Source organism: Sinocyclocheilus anshuiensis, unplaced genomic scaffold, assembly GCF_001515605.1.
Source record: "Sinocyclocheilus anshuiensis isolate Anshui unplaced genomic scaffold, SAMN03320099.WGS_v1.1 scaffold1518, whole genome shotgun sequence".
Classification (NCBI taxonomy): Eukaryota; Metazoa; Chordata; class Actinopteri; order Cypriniformes; family Cyprinidae; genus Sinocyclocheilus; species Sinocyclocheilus anshuiensis.
In genome coordinates, this window is record NW_015548194.1 from 598,939 (window position 1) to 625,594 (window position 26,656).

General features: G+C 38.2%; 1 protein-coding gene across 1 annotated transcript in view; it reads right to left on the reverse strand.

The window, feature by feature from the left end:
- The window catches only part of lama2 (laminin, alpha 2), a 198,122-nt gene that overhangs the window by 158,779 nt on the left and 12,687 nt on the right, over window positions 1–26,656 (reverse strand). The window contains exon 2 of the mRNA XM_016439772.1: window positions 3,773–3,943. Within this exon, the coding sequence (XP_016295258.1) occupies window positions 3,773–3,943 (171 nt within the window). The remainder of the gene's footprint in view (window positions 1–3,772; window positions 3,944–26,656) is intronic.

Genomic DNA, 26,656 nt, shown 5'->3' on the forward strand with positions numbered 1-26,656 from the left:
TCTGTGTCTGTGTGTGTGTGTGCATTTGTGTGTGTGTGTGTGTGTGAGAATGAGACTGGCATATTCACACTCCTGCATGTGTTCAGGGCCGAACCCTCCTTTAGATCTACAGAGAGCCCTGCGAGATGGTTTATATGAAAACGAGTAAATCACAGTGTCTGATGCGAGAGTGCTTAGCACATAGTCTACACTGAGACTGTCGTGACGACAACCGATCAGTCCTATTAATTGACTGAAATAAAACCAAAATTCAATTGTTTCTGCAAAAAATCTGCCTTTAAGAGGTCTGGGTGAATTTAATACTCATATATCTGAATTTGTATTTAATCTTGTTTGAATAAGTGGTGTTTTTGGACTGGCGAGGAAGATTTCATTTTTCATAGCACATCAAGCCCTTTTATCTGAAGAGATCAAGCGAGATTTGATTCCTCATGGCACGAGCCCTTTAGAGAAGCTCCGTAACACCTCATATTAAACCACGACGGGACACAACGCTACTAATAACGTGTCTCTGCTGGCTTTTACCTTTGTGAGCCGACTGCCGCTGAATAAAATCCACCTGCTGAAGTGTCTTTTGAAATAAAGCGATCTGCTCTAATGAGGGATGAGTTTTATAAGCTCTGAAATACTGACGTTTATCTCAGCACAGAGCCTGTCGAAAGCCAACTATATGAGACAAACCCCAATCTTTCTTTACAGCCAGATTCTTAATCAGGCAAAGATGATTAAAGTTGTCCACTTAATCATTTATTTGACTGCATATATTCTTTTCTAATTTATGAGCGAGATCTAGGTTTCATTTAAAAGAACTCCCCCGCTGGTTAAGTCACATCTCTCTCTCTCTTTCTCTAATTTTCTCTAATTACATCTTATATTAATCACTCTCTGGCTGGGAGTGTGTGGGTGACTCTGGGGCGCAGCGGCATGTGTTTGAAGAGAGCTCAGACTAACTCATTATGGCTGAGGTGTGTGGATGACAGCGCCACTGACTCAACGCATGTTTTATTAAGACCTTTCAAACAGCTTGTACACATCAAAAACCAATACACCAGCAGCACCTAAAAGACGAAGGTGACTGAAAGACAGATGGACAGGTGACTCTCACCATGTCTGGCTCATGTTTCTCCATGAAACCAAAAGCAAAACACGAGTTTACATGAAGACAATGCAGCACATCTACAGACCATTAAAGAAGTAGCTGACCCAAAAAAGAAAAGTCAGTCATTACTTACTCACATTATGGCAGTTTGGCACCCTTGAGTTTGTTTGTAATTCTCATTCATCTTTATGATGATGATTCTCATTAGATTCTCATTACTGTAATACAGTCAGGAAAGTCATCCTCTGGATGCAATGGCACTTTTAATAAAATAAGCATACTACAATGATGTATAAATACCATGCAAAACACCATTATGCTTTTTCACATTATGATCATGAAAATCGGTCTTTTGCAATACAGAATACTGCTTTAAAATACTAATAAAATTACTTATTAAGTTAAATTCTTATCACTTCTCATATTAGGAGGGTTTCTCAAACAGCAAAGATTTGCTGTGACACTGACGTATAATAACTGAGAGAACATCAAATTTCTATGGACAAACGGGATATGATGTCATGCTCTAGGGCTTCTGTATTTATTTAATAATAAATCACAAATAATAAGAAATGTAAAATATTAAAATTTTCATAAATCATTTTGATGCCCCCCACCCCCTTAATTTCCTAATGATATTCCTGTTTTTTAACTCCCAGTGTCACTTTCATTAACACTGAAAAATAAACATTAAAAGCCTAATATGTGGCCTATAAACAATTGACATTATGGGGGAGGGGTCAATTAGGCACGCTTAGGTACAGTGCGCATTAGCGTTTATTTTAAGTTTAGTATCAACAGCTATCACGATGGAGCGCTATTTAATATCAAGTAAAAGACCGCAAATTTCAGACACTTTGCAGATGAGAACAATAACACAAGTCGCCAGTCTCAAGCCCTCTTTACACTGGGGCTTTTTTGTTTTAAAACGGCATTTTAAAATGAAAACGATCCTCATCTACACTTGCGTTTTCACTGCGTTTCAGAAACGTTCTCCGTCCACACTACACAACCCGAAAACTCATGTCACATTTTCGAGGGTCGAAAATGCCAGAGTGGTGTAAACAACAGGCGTAACCGTGGCAAAAGTGATGCGTTTTAAAACTAAAACACACTAGTGTAAACGTAGCCACATCAGTCTGAAGTTCAGGATGGAGAGGAGAGAGGAGAGGAGAGGAGTCTCTTTAAAGAGAGCTTATGTGGAAATAGTTTAATGAATTGTCGGCATTTTATCTATTGTAAAAATTTGTTAGAATTTACAATGTTTTCCTGTCAGTTGGCACTGAGAGTGACTGGCATTTGATGGTCCAAAAAATTAGTAAATAGATAGGCTATGTGTAAAAAAAAATTATAAATATAAAACAAAATAATAAAAGAAAAAAAAAAACTACTTTCTCTCTTTTCTATGTGCGTTCATAAATTGTATTAATTTGTAAGTGTCATATTTGGCACTTGGCATTAGAAGTTATATTACTAATAACAGTGGCATATGAGAAGTTTAATACCACACAAAATACCACTTTTTCGAAGCTGCTGTATATAAAAAACACAAGGTGGCTGAATTTGCATGCTTAGATAGCTGAAGCTTAGGCATCCATTACTTTCTCTCAATTTAATTCGATTTTTAGCACCACCTCTGAACTGTTAAGACCCCCCTTAGCAAATCCTGGAGCCGCCACTGATGACGTACGACTCACGTTGGCAGGGGAATATCCATTCTGTCCACTTACGTGGCAGAAGCAAATGCACATATCCGATTCCTATCAGATTTATTTCCAGTCATGAATGAGGTCTGAAATGGATCTGAGAATATTGGAATCAATGCACCTTTTTTCCTGTTTACACATTCGTGGATCATATATGTCCCACAAAACAAAATTGGGTCACTTGAACCACACAGTGTAAATGCAGCCTAAGACTGTCGTTAATGTCATCACACACATGTGGTGATTCTACTAATTAATCAATTGGAGATCTCCGAGATGCTGCTGTAACAAGCATGGCACCAGATGACTACTTCATTCATTTTTGTTCATTTTGCTTTATTTGATGTTTGATGTATCACTTGTTCCCTCTTACGTCATACTCCGGGTTTCCCTTACGCATTCATGCACATGCACACTCTTCAAAGATGTGCTGATTGTTGATGCTAAATTATATAGACTGAGATGGAATTGAGATTTATTGTGCCTGAGAGCATGATCTACAGTATGTAAATCCACACTAACAAGAAACTACGGTGCTGACCACAGGTTGAGAGCTGTAGATCCAACCACACAAGTTTACGATGCTGTTTGTGAGTGTTCGTTTGAACACTGAGTTGTTGAATTATGTTGGTATACAACGGAACTTGAGACCATGGCTGACGATGTTTTTGGGAAACGCACCCCAGACCAGTTCAGTCTGGCTTGTGAATGAATTGCTCAGACTGGGGTCAGATGTTTCCCGTACATGTTTGTTAATGAATCAAACATTGCTATAAAACAATACTTTCTACTCTATGAGGCCTGTGAAGTGAGGAATCCAGTGTACAGTACATGTGTGTGCGGTGATTCTGGAATGCAGTGATTTATGAGCAGAAACAGTCTTTGATTAGAGCATATCAAATGGATTATGCACAGCCTGAGAGCCAGAGAGTGTGTGTGTGTGTGTGAGTGAGTGTGTGTCCTGTACCGTAATCATAATCACTCTTCAGGTTGCAGGTCCGACACTGAGGGTTTTTCACGGGCTGTCCTGGTACGTGCTCCACTAGTTTGCAGTACATTTCTGGTCCTGTTTCTCCACACGTGGCATTGGTATTGATCTCTGCCATGGAGGCCAGGTTCAGCACAGCTGGAAAGAGACCTGCACACAGACACACACACACACACCATTAGCTGTTACCAAGATAGTTGATCGATCCTACAGATGGGTCAACACCAACAGCAAGTTTTCACATAGCTTTCCCATTCATCTCCCCAGATGGATGCAGTTTTAAATCTGCTATTTTTGCTTATGGTGATGAAATAAAAAAAAAAGTATTTGATCAGTATACACAGATATATTTGACCATCAATGGAAAAAGGTTCATTTTGAATGAATAGCATCCACCAGCAGTGGCTAACTAGAGTCTGATGATTCAGAGTATCTCTGATTTAAATGGGTGTGATCTAGTTTTGCTGCAACACGCCGTTTGCATTCAATGTTGTTTGTGTGTGAACTCTGCATCCTCTCCCTGTCACCAGTCCTTATTCTAGAACCTCATCATTTACAAGTCAAGCACTGTTCTTATATCAAAGGTACACTGGAAACATTCTTCATTTATTTTTTTGATAAAAATTAATAAGAAAAAAAATGGTGAAAATGGTGTTCCTGTTTACACTGATTATTCAACTTGCTTGCTCAGATGACTGATTATAGAGAAGACTTCAGTTCAGTATCCCACTGACAGCCGAACTCGAGTTAAATCAGTTTTTGCCAAAATGAATCATGGGAAAGTCTTATTAGAACAAACGTGTGGCTGTTTTGAAACAAAAGGATCATTTCAGTAACGAGAGACTTTAAAGCTGCATGAAATCACATGCGACGTCTATTTCATCAAACACTTCCTTCATCAAAATAGCGCAGCAACAGTTGTATTATGAAAGCTGATCCTGCTTTGTGAGAGCTGCTTTGCTCGTCCTCGTTTCTGTAATTAAAACTCTCTTAGAATCCACTTTCACAGCATTTCCAGCATTCAGATATAGATAATATGAAGCTCAAGTTCAAATATTTTTGAGCAAGAGTTTAAGTTTTGGTAGTTTATAGTGCATAATAGCTTAACTTAGAACAGCATACTAGCATACTACTATGTGCAATTTAAAGATATGGTAAAAATTAGGGCTGTCCAACAAATTATAAAAACAATCACAGTTTGATTCGTAAAAAAGTGTGGATTACAGCATTATCTTTATATTTACTCCTCTTGCATCAAAGGCAACAACTTACAATATATTTTTGCACGTTAAGCAGTGTCACCAGTGTTGAGCACTGAATCACTGTGAGAAGAAATCTGTTCAAAACAAAATGTTTGTTCATTGTGATCTGTGATTAGCGTATTTTCTGGAAAATAAGTTGCATATGACTAATAAGTCTCTCATTGTTGAGAGAGAAAAAAAACACAGGTAAGTTGCATCAGTATATACTTCATATTTTATTATTGCATTCAGAAATGATATAAAATACAGAGGGAACAAAGTATTTGGAACACACATAATAAACACTATAAACATGTATTTTAGTTTCCCTCAAGCCATAACAAATGCTTAAAAAATTATGGTATTCAGAACAGGAATGCAAAATATAAGTACAAAACAAACATAGTGGCATTCAACATTATAAATGCCAAGCATGAAGGAAATTATTTAAAGTGAAACTGAAACTGATTTGTTTGAAATGCGCTACACAAATAAACATGCGGCACAAACCCAAGCGTGTGCGATTTACACATTTTGCGTGCTTGAGGTTAATTGCAATAGTTGCTTTGGAATATTAGTCACTACATGTTTCATATGATACAAAAATGTGACATATTCAGGAAAACATGGCACAACAGGAGCACTCTTTGCTCACTTTCCATATATAATCTATTCACAATTAAAAGTTGTATTTTTCATGCTGCTAAAAGAACCAACAGTCATACACACTGTAAAATGTTGTTAATGACAGTTTTATTAAAAATACAGCAGTGAATCTGCTTAATTAAAGTTCAGTGTCTGAGTCACTGAAGAAATTGCGTTGACTGACATTAATCATCATTAATCACTGAAATCACAATGTCAAGGAAGATAATCAAAATTATGATTTTTGTCATAATCGTGCATCCCTAATAGAATAGCTATTCCAAATTGTACATTTTTTTTTAAACAGCAGTTGGCATTTAGTGTACACTATGCAGTAAGTGGTACACTAGTATTTCAGCAACCTGGAATGGAAGGATGAGGGTTTCATACAAAGACATGAGTGTCTGAAGTATGTGGTTTAAATCTGGATGTCAGCTATATTAAACTGGGTTTTCTGTTGTGTGAAGTGTATTTATGCAGCAAAAAAAAAAAAGAGCGTGCATAGTTGGTCTGAATCAAAGAGCGCTTGATCTCACGAAATCAGTCTCAGCTGTTCAGACAGATGTTCCTTCTGAGTTCTCAGAGACATGCGAGCTGGACAAAAGCAAGGTTCTCCTCACTCAAACTCTCCCTGTGCTCTCTACAGTGAATTCTCTGAATGCTAGAGCTAGTTCTGCTGTTTAGTTGCAGGGATAAAGTCTTTTCACACCATCCTTCATGCAAACACATCGCAGCTTAGCAGCTGCCTCTGGAATGTCCACAATCAAATGGATATTATGCTCAATATGGCACACATTTGTAAAGCATAACAAGGACATTTTCCCAGGAAACATTAACAGCTTCCAGCTTGGATGTTTTGGAAACTGGAGCTTTAGACACCAATTCTTCATCTATTTGCAAGTGATGTACTGATGCTCTAAACCAGGGGTCTTCAAGGTTTTTCAGGGCAAGGACCCCTTTGGCGATAGAGACATGGTGCACATTTTAAAACCCCCTGATTCAAAATGTGTCAAGCACTGCTATTAAGCATATAGCCTTTGATATTAATAGAACCTAATCATATTATAATTAAGAATACATTATATTATGGTATATGTATATTATGTTAAGACTGTAGATCAGAACTATGTACATTATTGTTGTTGCACATGCGTCACTGTATATTGTGCACTGTATATTACTTTTTTATTGTTAAAATAGATATTTATGCATCATAACAAACAACATGTTGAGATAAAAATCACAATTCATTAGTAGTTTGCAGTTGTTGTACATTATGGTAACCCTTTCTATGAAGCCATTTTTATAACACATTATAAGGGTATTCTTAAAGCTGCAGTCCGTAACTTTTTTTGGTTAAAAATGATCCAAAATCAAATATTTGAGCAAGTACATAGCCAGCCACTGTTCAAAACTATCGCCTTACTTTAGCCCGATTCACAATGGTGAGCTTATAATAATGTTTTCTAATTTGAGTGGTACGGATGAAGGCCTGGAACACTGAAGGACTGTTGGCAAGCCCGAATGGCATAACGAAATACTTGTAGTGCCCAGTTGTTGTAGAGAATGCAGTCTTCCATTCATCACCCTCACGGATGCGAATGAGGTTGTAAGCACTGCGCAGATCCCCCCTCCCCTTGGGAGGATGTGAACCAGGTTGGAGCTCCATGGCACAGTCACTCATGCGATGAGGAGGTAGTTGAGAAGCTTTTATTTTACTGAAGGCCTACACGAGATCGGGGTATTCTGCAGGGAGCTGACAAACAGGCGTGCAATCCCTCTCCTTTCTGACCGGAGTAGCGTGGAGACAATTCTGACGGCAGGACTCTGACCACTGTGTAATCTGTCCCTCGGACCATGAGATAGAGGGGTTGTGCTTCTCTAGCCAAGGCAGTCCCAGAATGACAGGTGTACGTGGGGATTTGAATACGAAGAGGCGGATAAGTTCGGGGTGAAGAGCTCTCAGGTGTCCAGATAATCCGCAGTATAGGCACAGATTCTGGCGAATGCGTCTCTCTCTCTCCTCTCCTCTGAGATGAGTAAAGCCGATCCGCATGGGTTCTGTGTCAGGAAGTGGCGATGACGCGCCGGCTGGAGCCGAAGAGAGCCGAGTCTGACGACGAGAGCAAAGGAGGTTGTCAATCCGAATGGCCAGTTCAATGAATTGATTCAAGGATTGAGAGCGTAATCCGATGCCGAACCTCTGCCCTGGCATAACGATAACAGCTGCTCACCCGCCTCCTTTCCATCAGCAGGATGTTCGAACACCTCCTTAAACCGCTGGATGAAGGCCGAGAAGGAAGGAAAAATAGTCTGATTCTCATTCCACACCGCGGTAGCCCACTCCAACGCCCTTCCAGTGAGAAGCGAACAGACAAATGCGATGCGACTATCGTCTGTGGAATACAACATGGGTTGTTGGTGAACAAACATGGAACATTGGAGTAAGAAACCCTTACATGTTGAGGGTGAGCCATCAAACTTCTCAGGGAACGCCAGACGAGGGCTGGCGGTGGAGGTAGGTGCAACCGGGGCTTGAAGCGGTGGATTCGAAGGAGGGGCGGGAGCTTCGAGTGCTTGGTCTGACGACGAGAGCGAAGGAGGTTGTCAATCCGAATGGCCAGTTCGATGAATTGATTCAAGGATCTCCCCTCGTCTCGACAGGCTAATTCTAACTGCAGTTCCATGCTCAGACCTCTGCGGAAGTGTAGTTTGAGAGGATCCTCCGGCCACCCTGTTTGTGCAGCGAGAGTGCGGAACGAGAGAGCGTAATCCGACGCCGAACCTCTGCCCTGGCGTAACGATAACAGCTGCTCACCCGCCTCCTTTCCATCAGCAGGATGTTCGAACACCTCCTTAAACCGCTGGATGAAGGCCGAGAAGGAAGGAAAAATAGTCTGATTCTCATTCCACACCGCGGTAGCCCACTCCAACGCCCTTCCAGTGAGAAGCGAACAGACAAATGCGATGCGACTATCGTCTGTGGGATACAACATGGGTTGTTGGTGAACAAACATGGAACATTGGAGTAAGAAACCCTTACATTTTGAGGGTGAGCCATCAAACTTCTCGGGGAACGCCAGACGAGGGCTGGCGGTGGAGGTAGGTGCAACCGGGGCATGAAGTGGTGGATTCGAAGGAGGGGCGGGAGCTTCGGGTGCTTGCAGACGAAGGGCTTGCAACGTCTTTACCATCTCCTCCGTTAGCGAGGTAAGTCGGTTTAGTTGCTGCTGGTGTGTGGCCAGAACCGATGCTTGAGCAGATACCTCTGTGGTGAAGTGATAGAACGCTGCTGGATCAATTTTTTGGCGAAGTCTTCTGTAACAAAGAGGCAGTGGCGTTAGGATCCATGTGCAGCTTTATTAGTTCACAAGGCAGGTCATACAGGCATAGATCGGTAACTGGTGTTAGACACAACGAAGGCTGGGCAGAATCGTAAACAGTGTTCGTGATCAGGGTCGAGGCAGGCGGCAGACAAACAAGAGCATGAATCAACAAGGCAGGCAGGGTCAGAAGAGGTAGGCAGCAAGCAATCGTAAACAGTCCAGGTAATCAACAGATAATCAACACAGGGAAAACACTCAGAAATGTCTGCAAGGCAAAACAAGACTTTGCAATGAGAGCAGGGAAGGCACAGTTTAAATAGACCGGGCAATAGGAAACACCTGTGCAGGTGATTAGTCTCTGGCAAGGCATTGTGGGAATTGGAGTCCAAAAGGATCACTCAGTACTCCGGTGAGGGTTCCCTCTGGTGGTGATCGGAGGGAGCCACAGAGGTTGAATTGTGACAGGCAAGATATGAGACTTATAATACATTATAACTAGGGATGCACCGATACCGATACTGTTATCGGTATCGGGCCCGATACTGAGCTCCTGTACTCCTTAAAAGCAATAACCACAAATAAGTAAATAATAAAAAATAAGATGCATTTCACGCTAGTTTTTAATGGATCGTAGATGAATATTGCGTTTTATCCTTTTTTTTTTTTTACTTTGAGTTCCTATAATGTTATAATTTTACTAGTTCAAATGATTATGTGTGTGCATGAACTGTCCAAATGATCAGACTAAATCACAAACCGGTTTAAACTGTTTTGCTATTTAGTTTGACTGATACACTAACCAGATCTGATTCAAACAAGCCAATTATTCACAATGTAGGCATTGCAGTCCACACAATATAAACAGCTGAAGAAAATACAGAGCGCAAGACATGACAGCAGAAGAACAATTGAATTGAATGTTGAGTAAAACGACAAAAACTAAACAAAAAAGGGATAGGGAATTGCATCACTGGTGATTAGGAATTACGATTCGAGCACCAAACGAGCTCTCAATCATCTTGAAAAAATTGTGTAGTTTGCTTAAATCTGAGCCGTGCATAAGCTCTCCCAAATCATACACTACCTCATCACATATGCTTCTTGCTGCTAGGCAACCAAATAGCATGAGAATACCCAGACACACACACACACACACACACACACACACAACGACACACACTATATAAAGTTACAGCAGCAACATTCAATCATACAACCTGCCTTTAATGTGAGTCGCATTCAGATTCATCATAGTTGCATGTTTAGTTGTATGGTAAGTGCACTTCAAGCTCCTTTGCAAATAAAACGAGACAGGATTAAAATGACAAGCATTTTGGACAATTTCATTGTTTAAGCATTTACTACAGCTTGAAAATGGACAACTAGTGATTTTCTGTGACACAATGTAACATATTTTGAGATAACCTTAAAGCAATATCACAAGCAAGAGTGCATCTTCGCTATATGACCACAGTTTTGATTCAGATGTTGACACCAGGCCGCAGGTAAATAGAGCTCTGCTCATATACAGTATATCTGAGAGTGGTACTGGTTTTTTACACCAAGAACTGTCACATAGACTCCTTTCTTGAGTCACTGATGCAGGATGTTCTCAAGCCTCCCTTATTAATTTCTGAGATGTTACTGGAGTAACAAAACTGCAGCTTGATTTTGTGAAATTAGTTTTATACAGCAGTTTAATAAACAATAACTTAGTATTAATTAACTTACATTTAAACATAATATTGCCGGTTACTTTGTCCTTTGTCACAGGAGAACTATTGTGGTGTTTCGTTCCTGAATGATTGATTGTCTTTGAAAAAAAAGATGAATGACTGATTCCACGATTTAATGACTCATTCTTGTTTCTTCCTTGAATGAATCAGTGTTTTTGAACAAATGGTTTGAGGGAATGATTCAATGACTCGTTCATTAAACAACCATGTTTCAATCCTTTGAATGAATTAGTGTTGTTGAACAGATCAGTTGGGTGAATGATTCAAATGATGAGCGCTGCATTATAACTGTCCTTAATCTGGGCAGAAAAAAGTTTAACAAAGGTGTAATAAATGAGTATCTAAAACAACTCAATATGTTATTTTGTGCACAGCATTTGGTTGGTTTTTAGTTCTAATGTAAATTTTAGTATTTATCATAACATTTAAAAAAAAATATATCAGGAATTATTTGTTTTGCTCGTCATGTTTAAAAGGGAATGAACACAAAAGTAGACAGACATAGTATACATTTGAAATGTTTTTTCAAATTCACACATATGATGTGAAAGAAAAGAGGTTCTTTTTTTTATTTTGCCCAATACTAACAGCTGTTGATGTCTAATATCTAATTACCATTTGCAAACCAGATGACACAAGACCAATCAGCACACATTCACCCATTGAGAGAGAGCGTGATCAAAACCCTCTCATGATCTGCATTTCAGATATTGTCTCACCTTTACCACTCTCAGTGATGATCTGAACACAGACGTACTCAAAAGGGAAAATGTGGCATATAAGCACACTGGAGACGCTATTCACATGACATGTGTAGCTCCTGATAGCTGAAGGTATAATCATGAAACCAGATGAAATGATTCTAAAAGACGTGTCATGTTTCCGAGAGCATTCTGATCCGTAGGTGCCGCTGGGACACAGTTCTGGGTCATCGCTCTTTCTTTTCCTTCTCTGAGCCGGGCCAGATCGATATCAGCATTCATTCCTTCTTCATTCATATCCTGATACGGCTGATCCTTCATTCAGCTTGACAAAACTAATTATTCTTTCATGCGGCGCGGGGCGTCAGGAGCCGTAAGCCGTCTCACAGCTGAGAGACATGCCTTTCCAAAGATGAATTTCTCCATCGCTCACTCCCACCCTGCTCCTCATCTTCTGTGTGCATTCATGATGATGCTGTGAACAACTGAGCTCTTTCGGGTCAAGTCGGGCCGAGCTGTCAGTTCAGACATACAAACATTTCATCTAACAGCATGAGGAAATAATGCACACGATGCCTCCGGATGAGTTGTGAAACATCCGACTACAAACAAGATCTTGCCTTCAAATGATGTGAATGAAACCTGCAAGAATCTACACTACAAGAAATGATTGTTTTAATCAATGTTTCCTAGTAAAAATGTGAACAAGAATAAAGATCATGAATTGCTTGTTGTATTCCTCATTTGTAAGTCGCTTCGGATAAAAGTGTCTGCTTAATGAATAAATGTAAATGAAATTTAGAAAGCTGCCAATGATCAAGTGACCAGAGCTGCTCTCCACATTCATTTCACAGCTCTCTTCTCTTGCAGCATGACAATGAGTTTTCATTTCTCCAATGGACAACACCTAGGACAAAGCTGATCCCCGGCTGAAACACAGCTGATAAATCCATCAAGTCTCCTGAGCTTTGAAAGAGCAGCATGTGAGCAATAAACATTTCCTCTGGGGTCTTATGCAATTTTGCTTCTTAGGAAAATGGATCATTTTATGGATGTTTATATATACAGTAAGAATATGCTGTTTTGCAACATCACACACTCACACCAAACACACATCCATAGCATCTGACACACATTTGTATTGATAAACTCGTGATGACACACTTGTGAAACCTTGCACCATAAACCCGTCAATCTTGCCGCGTTCAATCAGCCTCTGAGCGGATTGTGTGTGCGTTTGTTTGCTGAGACAGATTTCAAGGTGGGATTCGCTGATGTTTATTTCTCTACTTGTTTTTTTTTTCTGTCAAAGTTTAGGATGAGCCTGTGCACACACACACACACACACACACACACACACACATTGTATATGTGGTTTACAGTACTCTCCATAGGAGTAATAGATTTTATACTGTTAAAACTATGGCCTTCAATCATATGAACAGGTCAGATCATGAATTAATAAAGTGGTGTTCGTACACAGGGCCTCATTCATGACACACGAGCAGAAAAAATTCTTGTGTAAATCATTCTGAAATTTTCAGATTTATAAAAGTGTGGGTATTTAATTAATTTAACAAATCTATATTTGAAATTATGTGTTTGTGAATCCAGAGAATAGATTTCAGGAAGGTCTTTTTTTACATGAAAATTATTCAGAATTTACTTAATATCTCAACCAATATCACAAGAAACAGTGATGTTGTTCTGAATATCAGCACTACAGATATGAATAATTACACACCATTGTAAATTACATACAAACACTTTCCCTTGCAGGAAGGTGTTCATTTTCACTATTAAAAACAATGATATTTTGTCAAACAGAATGACGTCTCATTTGAGATCAGTGTCTGCCAGCAGCAGGAACGTCTGCTAGTGACTAATGATAAAACCACAGACACATAGTGGTTTTATCATTCATGACACACGAGGTCATGAAAGGTTCAGTAGGCTTTTTGCTTTAAATGAATGGTTATTGTCATGGTGTAAAGAAAGCGCTATATAAATAAAGGTGACTTGACTTGACTTGACATAGTGACAGAGGGACACAAAGAGCTGCTTTACTGCTAAAATATTTCTCACACAGTTATTCTAAAGAAAAATGTGTTTATTTTCATAGTCTTTCATCAGAATAACTTTCCCCACCTATGAAATGAATGTCCTTATCAGCTCACATCACCTAGTTTCAACTAGTTAGTAGTCCTCCTCTAAGACACGCCCACTTTAACTATCCAGTCAACACAGCGCAGCACTATAAACCATCCAAGACAGACCAACCACAAGCTCTGAGGATGTTAGCGCTGCTGTTTGCTTCTCTAGAACACACAAGTCTGAGTGATTTCAGCTTTCTAAAATCTTAGAAAGCTAATAATAACAGCTGGATTTAAGTGAAGATCTTAAAATGTATATTTAATGAAAAGGCCTTATAAGGAGAATGAATATCTGTGTAAACTGTTCGTAAAACAAACTAATTCAACACACACACACACACACACACACACACAGAATTCCAGCAAAACATTTATGTATTTTGCACTATGTTAAGAAATAAATGAATGTTCCTATCTCTCATCTTTCAATATTAATTCTTCTCTGTCTGTCTGTCTGTCTCTGTGTGTGTGTGTGTGTGTGTGTGTGTGTGTGTGTGACTTCCACCTTTGTTTCTGTCATTCTGTACAACACATCACTGTTTCCATGGTGACAAAACACGGAATGGCACTTAAAGATGAACGACTTCCTTAATAGAGGATAATGACACTTGTAATTTGCAATTGGACGTTTATTTCCTTTTTCCTTTCTTTCTTCTTTTCTTCATCACTTGTTTATTATTATGAAGCAGGCTTGCACTTGTTCTGTTGGCTTTGGAGACACACACACACACACACACACACACACACAGATCTCTATATTTTGATTTCATTATGAGTGCAGGGTTTGCAGGACTGCGGCGCTTCAGTATGTAATATGAGAGATTAACAGGACATAAGCAGAGCTGAAATTACCATCAGAACATCCTGTTCCACTGCCGCCCCCTGACTCCCAGCACTGACTCTATGAATATGTGTGTGTTTCTGTGTGATTCTTTGGTTTAGTGGCTTTTGACTATCAGTACGAAGACTTCTTTCATTAATTCATAGCAAAACCTTTCTATGAATGAATATGCGTATCTCCAGGTCATTGTGTGTATTATTACTGTTCTTGTATATCGTCTGTTTTATGCATGCTTTATAATATAACCACTAGTTAATGTAACCTCACCTATACCATGTTTGGTATCTACAAATTCGTATTTTGATGATCTAAATGAGAGTGTATATTATATGTTGATACCTATGCAACATATTAGTGTTCTAAGAATCTTTAATAGTTTTTGCATCAACACCTAATCCGGTTATATATGCAAAACACCCTGCTGGAAGACAAAGAGTCATAAACTTTCCCTCCTAAAGTGTAAGTCACCATTGGCTCACTGACCCCCTGGAGTTGTGACCTCCACAGAAGTTAAAAGGCCTCATTACATCAGCTCTCTCTCTCTCTCTCTCTCTTCTCTCTTCTTCTCCTTGCCTCTCGGACATCCAGTCCGACCGCGATCCGCGGAGCCTCCCCCGCACCGGCAGGACCTCAAAGTTGCAGCAAGCCATGTAGCAAACTTTAACCCGAAAAAGAAATCTCCCAACCACCACTGAGTCAGAATAACATCTTTAGAGTTCATCACTCTTCAAGACCGGAAGAACGCGATCGCAATTCCAACACCACCGAAAACATCAAGACTTTCATCTGAGACTGCATCCAGACACTCGTTCAACGGCCAAGGCAATGCAAGTATCGTACATTTAACTAAACGAAACAGAGGTTTAGAATAAGCTGTAGACCCCGTTGTAAAACAGCGCTGATGGTTTCACACGTGGTTAACTGACTCCTTTCAACAGCTTTATTCTCTGTTTCTAACAGTTTCATAAATTCAATTTTACTCCCTTTTCGCCCATGTAAGTACAGTATGTATGCGTGAGTGTGTGTATATGTTTGTTAGACTAGTTATGTTTTAGTGTTTAGTTAATAAAACCTTTGTGTGCTAATTACTTGAGTTTCTGGTTCTGTCACTGCTTGTGAATAGTGTCTCTTTTATGATCTGATCTATAGCTACATGCTCTAATGCATTAGTACTGTAAGAAAGTTATTTTCTGTGGCCACATAAATACCCTTTGTTTAAAGTTGATATGAAATTACATTGAATGTTCGCTCGACGAACAGATTAGTTGATGGTAATATTAATTCTGCTACAGCTGCTACTGGCAGCTGATATAAATCATTTTAAAGGGGTCATATGATGCGATTTCAAATTTTCCTTTCTCTTTGGAGTGTTACAAGCTCGTGGTGCATAAAGAAGATCTGTAAAGTTGTAAAGACTAAAGTAATGTTCTTTTTAGCAACATCATATGACCCCTTTAATTAATTATAATTTTGAGCTAAATTGCTACATTTACTTATAAAGATTTAATATTGGTTTTCCTGCTGTCCATGACCTGATCACAGCCCGCTGGTAATGTGTACACAGTGCTTAAGTTTTCACCATTTGTGCAAAAACATAAAAAGCACATTGTAACACACTGGTATTGTGGAAACATGACTTTAAATTTCTGTAAAATCAAAACAGCCAGACTGGCTTAGAAGTGGGCAAAGCCATTCTTTCAGGAATTTTGAGGGTTGTGTACTACTTATATTTTCTTGTTTAGTTTAGACATATCAAAGTCCCTTTAAGGCAAGTCAGTTCACTTGGCAGCCATCTTGGTATTTTCTATGCATAGGCATACAAAACAAAACATAATGGGGATAGACCAAAACCTCAAAACTGTTAGTCAGGATTTTGTATTAATAATATACAGTATGCAAAATCAGTAATCTAAAATATAATAAAACGTGCAGAATTTTCTTGATACAGCCACTTTATTAGGTGTTATGATTTCTCCTATTCATGTCACACCACTGATCCGTCTCTGCTTTATAATGCCTCTGGTTACGCTCTTTTGTTACAAAGGAATCATGAAACCACATAAAAGCACAACAAAGCAGATGAAGATGTTAAATTGAAATGTACAATTATGATTTATCATCATCACCATACCCATACTCATTTTTTACAGGCAACATTTGCTCCTCTTTTAAATATTTCAGCTGTATTTTCCTCTCTGCTTCTTTTGTCTGGACCCGTCTTGATCAAAGTTTGATTCTGTGGAAGTAACCGTATATTGATGGCAGCTGTGTGCTTTATCACAGTCAAGGTTGCATCTCCTGGCAAACACAAGCATCAGTCATCACACAGAGCTACCACACACGGACATCAATCTAGCCGGCCAACGGCCAGCGCTGAGAGAAACTCCATCACAGCCAAATACAGCAGCGCAGCACTCCACACAAACCGACACACAACACAGCTCTGTCTTTAAAGTGGCAAAACAGTTTTTTGCAGTTCATTTGATTTTATATTTCTTATGAGCTCTGATAGTGCAAGCATATTTCTGGCTCTTTCCACAAACAGGGTACAAATCGGTGTCCCATTACGTTTGTTTATTTATTTATTTTATTTCATTTTTTCGAAGAAATAAAAGGAAAAATCCAATGTCCTTGAGAAATAGATATGCTAGATCATTGTTTTTCAAAGTGTGAGGCACATATCAGGACAGGCACAGAAAATGAGGCACTAAAGAAAAAGAAAAAAACTACTTGTGTTGTGTCTCAGCCATTTCGTAATTCTTGGTCCATCGCATACTTTCTTCCTATTCTTCCTATGTTTTGTCCCGTATTTCAAAATGTCTTTACGACTGGGAGATCAGAGCGAGTAGTAGTGTTCTGTCATGCGACAACAGCCTAATCAAAGGTAGCCATCTCGTCGTATAACAAAATTACCATCCAATCACAATTCGTTGTCGATTAACATGCAGTTAGTGATGGCGGGATAGGCGGAATCACGCTGAATGACATGCAATCAGTTCTCCTTGCACCTGAATTGTTAAATACACACACTGTTGTCAAAATGTCCATCGTGTGGAGTATCTCATGTAAATACAGTCGGGTGGGTGAAACTGGATATGTGTCGGTATATTACATCCATGTGTTCAGTCTTAAAGGGACAGCAGCCTAATTAAATACCTGTCTGTGTTAGTAATGTTAATCAAACAAAAAAAGATGTTAAATAAATGTATACATGTTAAATAAACCTATTTGAAAAATGTGTTTATTTAATTTGTGTCTCTATTGTATTTGTCTTACAGTTTGTAATTGGCTTCTTTGTTCTTTTTTTACATAACAAAATAACTATATATATGGTCATATTGCCCACCCGTCCGGTAGTCCACCATGAGAAATCTGGCTACCCTAATTAGGACCGAACCCCTGTAGTAGGCAGTGCTGGGCAGTAACTGATTACATGAAATCTGGGTTATGTAATCAGATTCCAAAAAAATCAAGTGCTTGTAATTTGAGTATATTACATTTTAAAATGCTTATAATCAGACTACAGTTACTTTTTTATGGATTACATGATTACATATGAATGCATATTATATAATGGCAGTGAATTATTTAGAATTTAATGATTCTCCCTAATTATTATTTTTTCTCTTTTAATTTTCTTTTCTAAAAATCCTTCTGTGTCATACCATTTAGCTTTAATTCACAAATGTCATGTAAATAATTTTGTGATCTATGCTTCTGAATTTGGGAGGAAAAGCACCTCTCAAGAAATTAGACCATGTATGAAACAAATAATTATGCAAGTTATTGGTGACGTGTAGCTATGAAACACTTTCATCATATCCAGTGACCTTCAGTAACTGTTGATTATGGACAAAAATATTTCAAACCTGGAAGACTTTGGGCGTGTAATGTCATTGTTGTTTTCATGTTTATTAATGTTTGTTCATATAATGCAGGCATTCACAAATGTTTTTTTGTGAGCCATACCCTTTAAAATAGAATATTTACTTGAAATATCTCTGAGGAAGTGAATATTTCAATAATTTAACAGCACATTTGCATGTTCACAGTTCTCTGATGTTGGTTATTGGTCACATTGACCTGCAGGTAAACAAATGTATTTTTAGTGTTCAAATGTTTAAGTGTTAAGTGTTGATTATTTTACATTTTTTCAATGAATGACTTCATTCGTTACTTGCTTTATATCAACTCACAAACCCACTGCAGTTCTTACATTAAGCCCAGTTTGGGAAACCCTGGTGTAATGTCATGTTTAATGCATTTTATAATATTGATAAAATAATATATTTTCTTTCTCTTTGCTTTTTTTATATCAATATTATGGAAGCCCGTTTCCGGCACTGAATAAAAACTAAAAGAGGTAATTGCGACTTTTTATCTCGCAATTCTGACTTTTTTTCTCAGAATTGCGTGATATAAACTCGCAATTGCGAGTTAAGCTAAAAATAGTATGTGAAAAGACTAGAATGACAAGATTTTGAGATGCACATCCAGTGGACACTTTACTATCCCATGAGGCCACAGGAGAGGGTTTGGCAGTAAAGCGATGCAAGTTGACAAGCGCAGTACGCCTGGGTTACATTCATACTACTGCTAAGTAATTACAAAATTTTAATTTGAAAAGAAGTATCTACTCTGAGAGTATGTGATTTCAGACACAGCCACTGTTTTTTTGTTTTTTTTTGCACCATGATGACACACAGGAAGTGACATCACATCCATGGGGCCGTATAAACAACAAAACACATCCAAAATAAACAACTCATATAATATTTAGTTTGACCTTCTGAGGTGCATGATAAACGGTCTCTGAAGATAAAGCAGTCCTTTCACTGACCGTCTGTAGAAAAGAAAACAAGTTTCAAGCCTTTTGTACTCTGTTTTCGTGGAAAGTGCATCCTATCAGTCATAACATGAAACATACACCATAAATGATAAAGAAACGTCCGCAGGTCTCCACTGAGCATGTTATGTCACAGGAATAAAACTGGGCGTTTTTTTTATCGTGCCATAATATGATGGGTTTATGATATGACTGGAGAAGGAAACAGACCTAACAACTCCCCCTGGGGCTCCTGACACAGTCCCCACTCCCATAAACAGGAAACCGTGCAGATTAGAATTGCAGTTTGGGTAGCAAACACACACACATAAAGGGCACAAACTGTCTAGACAGTTTGTTTTTTTTTACTTGGGGTTCAGGACAATCAGGTCAAGAATTTCTGCAAGTGAAGCAAAACACGCATATAAACACATGCAGCTGTGGACACACACACAGAGTCAAACATATGAACAAAAGATGCAATTTGCCTTTGCCGTGGAGCAATACCCCTTTGTTTATACCTTGTTAGAGGATCTTCAAGCATTGCACATCTGCACGACTCCATGTGATATTTTCCTTCAACAGCTCACAATGAAATCACTTCAGCGAGAGGTCATTCTATTGCCTATAACTACATTTACATACCGCTAGCGACTAGCATGGCCATCTGTACAGTTTTTCATCTGAGAGTGAGATATCAAATCTGTCTACCAGAAGAGCCTTAAACCAGATGCTAATGTCTCCTCATTTTAAGATCATCACTGTTTTATACTTAACCAGTTAGTATTTAATTTAAAATATATGAATACATAAAAATAGGCCATGTTTAAGTTAACATTAAGTGATATACATTTTAGACAATATTTTCAATTTTGGTTCTTTCTGCTCTATTCTGCTCTGAAAATAGTTAGAAACTGACTCACAGCAGAACCGTTGCATCTCAGATCAACACAGTTGTGTTTAGTTTCTGAATGATTCATTGTTTTGGAATGAATCAGGTGGGTTAATGATTAAATTGCCTATTTAGAAAGACAGTCACTTGGTGCGTTGCTGAATGAATCAGCCGTTTGGAATAAATCGGTTGAATGAATGATTCAATGACTCACTCGTTTCAGTTTCATATTTAAAGTATTGTCACGTTTCAGTCCAAAGAAGAAGAAGAAGAAAGCCCAAAAAGGGTTCAAGTAACAAAAAGGTATTTATTAAAACAAAACCAGGTAATCCACTGATGAAAAAAACAAACAAAACCGCATGTACAACACAATAACAGGCTACCCGACCAAGGAACAGAACAAACTGAGGGACGTATGCGGCATTCGACGTCACACCCAAGTGGACCGTGTTCCAATAGACAAGTCAGAAAAAATTTAATGGTTTTCACTCATGTTAGCATTAGCAGTGTTAGCAAAAACAGAGCACTACATTTTGTAACTGCAGACACTCACATACACTATAGCAACATGTTCACAGATAGAAGTTGGGCAGTAATGAGTATATGACTCAGAAGCTTTATAAATATAATAGTATTTATAGTTTCTCCTTATTTTTCGCGTAGGGAGCAGCCATCTTGAATTCTCAACTTGGGTTTGAGCGAGGCAAACAAAGTTCCCGAGAAGGACCTCAGACTTGCGTGAGCGTTCCATTTGAAAAACCCGACATGGAGCTAATTAATCAAAAACCATGGTGACTAACTAGTGGCAGGAAAAGAGAACAAATGAAACAGGAACTGAAGAGAAACAAAATAAAAGTCCATGAAAATAATACTAAAACAGAGGATAAATGTGACATGTGTAACTTAATTTTTTTCCCATCATTTCATATTTCTATATTCAATATATTTTATATTTAAAACATGAATCTCATAGCATTATTCATGTAATTGTAACGGCCATGTAAATGCATTCATGGCATTGCTGAGCTGCACTAAACAGTCTGTGTAAATCTAAATGCCACTTCAGATGCAGATGCAGCTTTACCTTTGCAATGCACATATATTTATGTTTTATTTTGTTACTGATTACATTATTATTCTAATGTATATATTAAATTTAAGAAGTTACATGGGGACACATAAAAGGTTAGAGAATTTGCCCTTATAAAGGACTCAGCATTTGCCTACAAATAAAAACAGTGTTAAACGTGTTACCAAGACACGGCTCTAAAACCCACAGCTGATAGAGGCCTAATCAAAATTACAGAGGGGTCAAGCTGGGTGTGACGGGTCAGAAACTGAAGCCCTGTGATCAAATTCACCCATTTCTCCACAACACTGCAAACAAACAGCACCGCTCTCCAACAGTCTATCAAAGCTCCACAGAGCCATGAACGTGAATGCGCTTAGATTTCAGTGAGCACATACGGCTCAGCTGTGACATATGGAGAAAAAATTACATGCTTTATGATATTTAATACCACAGTGAAGAGTGTTTTCTTGAAGCATAACAAATGTCTATTTAAAGGCACATTTCCAGCTATTTAAAACTTAATATCAATGGGCAGCATCTCTTCCTCAGTTTGTAAAGAACAGAGGAAATGTGTTTAGAGTAATGCAGTTGTAATTAAAGCAGGTAAAGGGCAGGAAGGTTTAAAAGCAGAAATGTGCTTCTTGTATTTTTGTTCAAGCATTTATATAATACAACCACTTCTTTCTGTGAAGGTGTCAAAAACTGAAGCATGCTCACTAAGAATGTTATTGCTTTTAATGTAAAACCTTGGCAAAGAATGAACAGACGTAATTGGGAATTTTTGAAATTGTATATTTTGGTATAATTTGCTCATTGTGATATCCTGAGGTATGGTTTTCATTCAGAACAGGGAAATGCAAAAACAAATGACAGCACTCTGCTAAGTTAATCTCTGCTCTGATATAAAGCAGTTTGTACTGTGATTAATTTTCCAGAGGTGCTGATGGCAGTAAATCAGGAGTGTGTGTGTGTGTGTGTTTTGCTAGTTTCTAGTTTTGCTGTTGTAACTAGTCCTTTAGAAGGCAAGGCACTTTTACTCAGCAGCTAACTCTATTACTCCAAATGCTGGGACTGTCCTCTCGGGTCAAACCGTGGTTCAGTAGTTTCCTGAAGGGCAAATGCTAAAGACAATTTCAGTAATTCTTCCAGGAAGAGAACAAACAAGACCCCATGAAATGTAATTTTCTTTCCAGTGTTATTAACGGGTCTAATATACTGGGAGAGAGCAATCCTTTCCATTTCCATTTATTTTAATAACAGTTGCTCGGCTGGCACCACAGGACCCTTCTGGATATGCACAGTTTGCACGCTGCAATCTTTGCTCAGTTATGGCTTGATTTATTTAGATCACCTGAGCTGTAAAGTTCATATGATGGATCACTTCTCGACACAAAATATGTCTACATCAGTCTGAGTCCTCTGAAAAATCATACATCTATAGCATAATGGTTGCAGGTGGTGTGTATAATTTAGCCGGCGAGGTTTCTGAAGGTAGACGTGCTTATTGTTTCCTCATACTGCTGTCTGGCCAACACAAACACATTCCTGCAGGCTTGAGTCTTACCTAGGGGTTGATTGAGCAAATGATGGGCAGTGTTAAAAAACTTCAACGACTTCCTCTGCTGAGAGACCGTTTCAGCTTTAGGATCTGTATTCTCTCTGGACACATTAACCCACACAGGAAGGAACAGGCTTCAGAAATAACATAAAAAGAAAATATGGAAACTTATAAAACGTCTAAGCCTTGGAACAGTTTCCAAACCTTTTACATACCATGCTGAGCTTGGCACACATGTAACTTTAAAGGGAGATTTCAAAATGCCTATGAAGGATTGGTATGTGTATTCAGTGTTTAATGAGACTGGGGCATTTCTTTAGAGTTAACAAGAAACCACATATAACAGCTAGTGTATCTGTGCATGTAGACTCACACTCAGAGTTTGACATTGCAATGGATTTCTTTTTACTCTAATACATAGTATGGAGAGCAAAGCATTCACTGTGTGAGCAGTTGATGCTTTATTTATATTATATCATTCTTAAACTGACCAATAAATCATGGGAAATTTAGTTTTGTCACACAAAACTACACTGTAAAAGTTATTATTATTATTATTATTATTTAGTTATATGTTTTATGAGAAAATACTATTTCATATTTTCATGTTTAATTTCATGTTTAATTAAATGTGTTACTTATCGTTTCTTTGTAATTATTTGTGATATTCAATAGCAATCTATGAGTGAAAAAGCAAATCCTACACCAATTATTGTATTCAGTGTGCATGCCTAGAAAACTTTATAATTTGTAATATAAACAAATTTTTAAGTTGAGTACTCAAAAAAATGTTTTTTTTTTTTTTAATTAGTTGCTCAAATTAATGGATTTGTGGTCCTGGAACCAATTTATTGTATCTCTTTTTTTTTTTTTTCAGTTCGAATCCACAGCTTTCATAGCACATGCTAAATGTAACATATTTAGCGTGTAAATGTAAGGAACAAATAAGATGTTACCTGTCACTGGCATTAGCGCAGTCATTGCCCACAGAGTCAATGTAGTGTTTACCTTCATGTGCTCTATTCTTCAGCACAAAGGTAACCACAAACACTTCAACAACAGAAACTCTTTTAAATGTTTAACAGCATTAAACACTAACATGTGTTTTCCTTCACTAAAAAACACATAAAGTAATACTTGATTTACCTTATACAGTCCTATGCAAAGCATGCTGGGAACTAGAAATCCACTACCTAATTTCCAAAGTAATCAAGACAATTTTATTAAGTTACTACAACTCCTTTTTTTGTTTTTTTTTTAAAGCAAATTCAGTTAACGCAGAAATTTGAGTTTAAATTACACATAATATTACGTTAATGTCATGATCAACAGTATTATGTCAACTGAACTCAACAAAATAATTTTTTGCAACTTAAAAGGTTTAATTAAATTATTCAATTAGAATTTTTAACTAGCTGACAAGCATTTATTTAAGTTGTGGCAACAGGTCCCCTGCATTCTTTTTTAGAGTGCAAGTCTATGCAACATAATTGTACAGTTAAGATTCACACTTGAAACTGAATTACTGTTAGCGATCTGGGATCTTAGTGTGGGGTTAGAAGAGTTTCGCACTCACAGTTACAATGTTAAGTTGAAACTCAAAAGTCTCACAAGTCCTTTCTTAAACTGAGCATTAAAAATATGAAACATTCCTTGATGGAATGTCTCCTGGTTAACGTTTAGTAACGTTTTATACTCTGAGGACATTATTCAATTCGAATTTTTAACTAGCTGACAAGCATTTATTTAAGTTGTGGCAACAGGTCCCCTGCATTATTTTTTAGAGTGCAAGTCTATGCAACATAATTGTACAGTTAAGATTCACACTTGAAACTGAATTACTGTTAGCGATCTGGGATCTTAGTGTGGGGTTAGAAGAGTTTCACACTCACAGTTACAATGTTAAGTTGAAACTCAAAAGTCTCACAAGTCCTTTCTTAAACTGGGCATTAAAAATATGAAACATTCCTTGATGGAATGTCTCCTGGTTAACGTTTAGTAACGTTTTATACTCTGAGGACAATGGAGAGAGGAAGCATGATGATACAAGAAAGAGAAAATATTGGATCAGACTCTATAAACAGACTTTCCTTTTATCCGTCTCTTTTTTCTTTTTGGCTCTTTAGACGAGCCGAACACGTATCAGCATATAAAGCACTTCCATAAAAGAAGGCCTGACAATTATGGCAGGATGTTGAGCGGTGAATTGATTAACATCAAACGCTGCATTTTAAAAGGAATGAGTCCACTGTTAAACATGCTGAAGAGTGGATTACGGCTCTTTCATGGCAGGATTCAGCGCACCTCTCATGCAGCTCTTTGACCTCCATATGGAGAGTGTTGCATGTATATATCATTACAGAAGAGCCATTTTACTATGCAAGCTTCTATGTTGTTTCGTGACTCAGGTTCAGTCGCATAATAGCCTCATAATGATACCTCAGTAGTCCAGTAATCGTTTTCTGTGCTTTTAAAGGTCAAAGGCAAATGAGGTCAAAGTCACAACTGCTTGAACATTGAGCATCATGTTACAGCGCTTGACCTGAGCGAAACACAGTAACCTTGCTGCTTTGCTTCACAGAGTTCATTGCATGAGGGAATGTCAAGCCGTTAGACTGCAGTTTGCGAAGGGAGTCTGTTCTCTCAGAGCTGCTTTTTTCTTAATGGGGTCCATATGAAACAGTAGGACATATTTTGGGGGAAGTGAGAGGGTGTAGCCTTGCTTTCAGGGTGCAGATCTTCTCCCAGCAGACATACTGTCGTACAGCGGTCTCTAATACACAGAAAAGTGACAGTTGTCATTCTTTACTTATCATCATTTCGTGCCAAACCAGCACGGTGTTCCAGGATTTCACTACGCTCTTCTGTATATGTGACCCTGGACCACAAAACCAGTCATAAGGGTCAATTTTTTTAAATTGAGATTTATACATCCTCTGAAAGCTGAATAAATAAGATAGGACAATATTTGGCCGAGATACAACTATTTGAAAATCTGGAATCTGAGGGTGCAAAAAAAATCCATATATTGAGAAAATCGCCTTTAAAGTTGTCCAAATTAAGTTCTTAGCAATGCATATTACTAATCAGAAATTAATTTTTGATATATTTATGGTAGGAAATTTACAAAATAGCTTCATGGAACATGATCTTTACTTAATATCCTAATGATTTTTGGCATAAAAGAAAAATCGATAATTTTGACCCATACAATGTTTTTTTGGCTATTGCTACAAATACACCCCAGCGACTTAACACTGCTTTTGTGCTGTAGGGTCACATATGTTATATTAGTCTTCTGAAGCCACATGATGCTTTGTGTGGGGGACAGATTAAATATAGGCTAAGCCTCATTCTCAAATGTCATTCAACATCCAACCTGGTGCCGGTAAAGATTTCAGAGCTACCAGAGAATAGAGAATATCATTTCAAACGTCAGCCTGTTTCTGCTATCATATCACCATAAGCTGTCAATGTATGAAAAAGAGTTGGGCAAAGACTCAAAATGTCTTCTTTTGTGTTGCACAGAAGAAGAACAAATTAGCATATGGGTTTGGAATGACATCAAGGTGAAGAAATGGTGACAAGATCTTCATTTTTTGGGTGAATGGTCCCTTTAAAACTGCTACGCACATTTGACCCAATGGAGTTGTGTCTCCAGGCTATGTCCTACCTTGAAAACTGACAGAAATTTAACATTTTGGAGAGTTCTTGTTGCAGAACTCAAAACAACAAAGCGGTTTCCGCTACTTCCACACAGAGACCGTTGGTTTTCTAGGCTCCTGGCCCGTATGTTCGGTTCTCCGGTCCTCTTTGATCTAGCGGTTGAGTTGTGCTGCTCTTACAGGATTGGTGGAAGAAGCGTGTTTGGAT